Source organism: Malus domestica, chromosome 10, assembly GCF_042453785.1.
Source record: "Malus domestica chromosome 10, GDT2T_hap1".
Taxonomy (NCBI): domain Eukaryota; kingdom Viridiplantae; phylum Streptophyta; class Magnoliopsida; order Rosales; family Rosaceae; genus Malus; species Malus domestica.
In genome coordinates, this window is record NC_091670.1 from 14,632,639 (window position 1) to 14,635,274 (window position 2,636).

The 2,636-nt window shown below is 41.1% G+C and overlaps 1 protein-coding gene across 1 annotated transcript; it reads left to right on the forward strand.

Annotated features, from left to right (window-relative positions):
• Window positions 1-670: 670 nt before the first annotated feature.
• Window positions 671-2,068, forward strand: LOC139188564 (uncharacterized). Its single transcript, XM_070806175.1, has 2 exons — window positions 671-814; window positions 1,244-2,068. Exons 1-2 carry the CDS (start codon window positions 671-673, stop codon window positions 2,066-2,068), a joined length of 969 nt encoding a protein of 322 aa, XP_070662276.1.
• Window positions 2,069-2,636: the final 568 nt, after the last annotated feature.

Sequence of the window (2,636 nt, forward strand, 5' to 3'; positions counted from 1 at the left end):
AAGAGGAATCAGTAAGCATCTAATTCACCTAGCCTTGAACCTGAGTTTGAAGAACAAGTAGTAAAGGAGGAAGAAGACCCCATGACACAGGTTGTGGAGGAAGTGCAAGACATGGCAGCGGACAATCGAACCATCAAAGAGCTTTTAGCCTCGGGTGTGGACAATGAAATGCCTTTATGCATCCAATACCCCACGGCAGCCCAAGGGAAGATAGACGAGTTCGAATTGAAGTCAAGCTTGTTACATCACATTCCGAAGTACTATAGGCTATCCATGGAGGATCCAAACAAGCACTTGAAGGAGTTTGAAGTAGTTTGAAGTAGTTTGTTCAAGCATGACCTTGGTGAATGTCGATGGCAACAACTTGAAGATGAAGGCTTTTCCATTTTCTCTAAAGGACAAAGCTAAAGATTGGTTGTATAAACTAGCACCTGGGACGATTACATCTTGGGAAAGCATGAAACGAGCATTCTTAGAGAAGTTCTTTCCAACCTCAAGAGTCATTCTTTTGAGAAAACAGATTAGTGGCATCCAACAGAATTAAGGTGAATCGTTTCCAACTTATTATGAATGTTTTAAAACTTTTGTAGCTTCATGTCCACAACATCAAATGAAGGAGGAACTGCTCATTCAATAGTTCTGCGAAGGACTCCTCCCCATTGAATGCCAAATGCTAGATGCCTCAGCGGGTGACGCGTTGGTGGACAAGACTCCGGTGGCTGCCAAGACTCTAATTACAAACCGAGCCCATAATGCACAACAATATGAGGGTGTTGAACAAAGAGAAGGCCCAAGGGAACATAGTGTGAATGAGGTAAGTGCAATTTCTAAAATTCAATCACAATTAGCTAATCTTACCTCTCTTGTGTCTCAAGTTGTAATTTGGTCAAAAGCACAAGAAAATCAAGTTTGCACCGTGTGTTCCATCCAAGAGCATTTATCTGAGAAGTGCCCTCAGTTGATCGAGAATGGAGGATGGGAATCTGCCAATGCTATTGGATTCCAAGGCCAAAATCAAACTAAATACGATCCATACTCAAACACATACAACCCCGGATGGAGAGATCACCCTAATATAAAGTGGAGATAGCCTCAACAACCTATACAACAAGGGGGATTTTGGCAAAACCCCCCTGGGTTTCCATGGCCCTATCAACCAAATCAACCACCCGCAGCCCAATCTAGAACAGGTTCGTCCATGGATAATGATTAACTTGTTCAATTATTAAACAATGTGGCGCAGGGCATGCAAAATCAAGCCAAGGAGGTGGAAGACTTGAAGAAACAAATTGGCCAAATGGCGAAGTTCATGGGGCAATTCAAAGAGCAAGGCAAATTGCCTAGCACAACCATCTTGAATCCAAGGGGAGGATTTGAATCCGTCAAGGCCATTACGTTGAGAAGTGGAAAAGAAGTTGGAACGGACCCGCAACCATCAAAATCTGCCCAAATGGAGGACGAGAAGTTGCACTTCGAGGAAGAGAACCATGACAAGGCCACGGCAAGGAATGCAAAACCTTTGCCGTGCACTCCTACAATTCCTAATCCATCTAATCTGTCTACCACAGGTAAGAAAGGTTCAAATTCTATTAATTCTAACCCCATTCCACCAAATGTACCTTTCCCTCGCAAATTCATGCAAACACAAAAGGAAGAAAGTGAAAAAGACATCCTTGAAACATTCAGAAATGTACAAGTCAATATTCCCCTTTTTGATGCAATCAAACAAATCATGAAGTATGCTAAGTTTTTGAAAAAGCTTTGTACAACAAGGAAACAGATTCAGGAGAAAGAAGTGGTACATGTGAGTGAGAATGTTTCTGCCATGTTGCAAAGAAAGCTACCACCTAAATGCAAAGATCCTGGTAGTTTCACTATCCCTTGTGTTATTGGAAATACGAGGTTTGAACATGTTATGTTAGATTTAGGTGCATCAATTAATGTTATGCCATATTCTGTTTATGCATCTATGAATCTAGGAGAGCTAAAAAATGATGGTGTTATTATTCAACTAGTCAATCAATCTAATGCATACCCGAAAGTAGTTTTGGAGGATGTTTTGGTATAGGCAGACCACTTGATTTTTCCTGCAGATTTCTATGTCCTTGGCATGGAGGATTCAGCCCACTCTCCACCATCATCAATCTTACTTGGACGACCTTTCATGAAAACAGCTCAAACCAAGATTGATGTAGCCAATGGAGCGTTAACGATGGCGTTTGGTGGCAATATGATTAACTTTAAAATTCATGAATCTATTGAGAATCCTATTGATGTTCGTTCTTGTTTTGCCATTGATGTAATTAAAGATGTAGGGCAGGAAAATTCAGATTCAGCACCAATTAAGAAGGAAAAAATTTGAACCACCAAAAAAGAGGGAATTGGAGTGGAGCACAAGAACACGCCACTAACCTAAAAATGCACAATATGGCCAAGAGCACCATTGGAGAATCTGTTGACAGTGCTGCCACTTCATTGCAACACATTGGTGAGTCATTTAGTCCAATTCCAATTCCTATTTGAACTAATAGGTTGTTACCTTCTTTGGTGCAGGTTCCCAATCGAATCCACAATGATGGGAGCATTTACAATGACTTTAGAAAGCTAAATGCCACAATCAGGAAGGATCACTATCC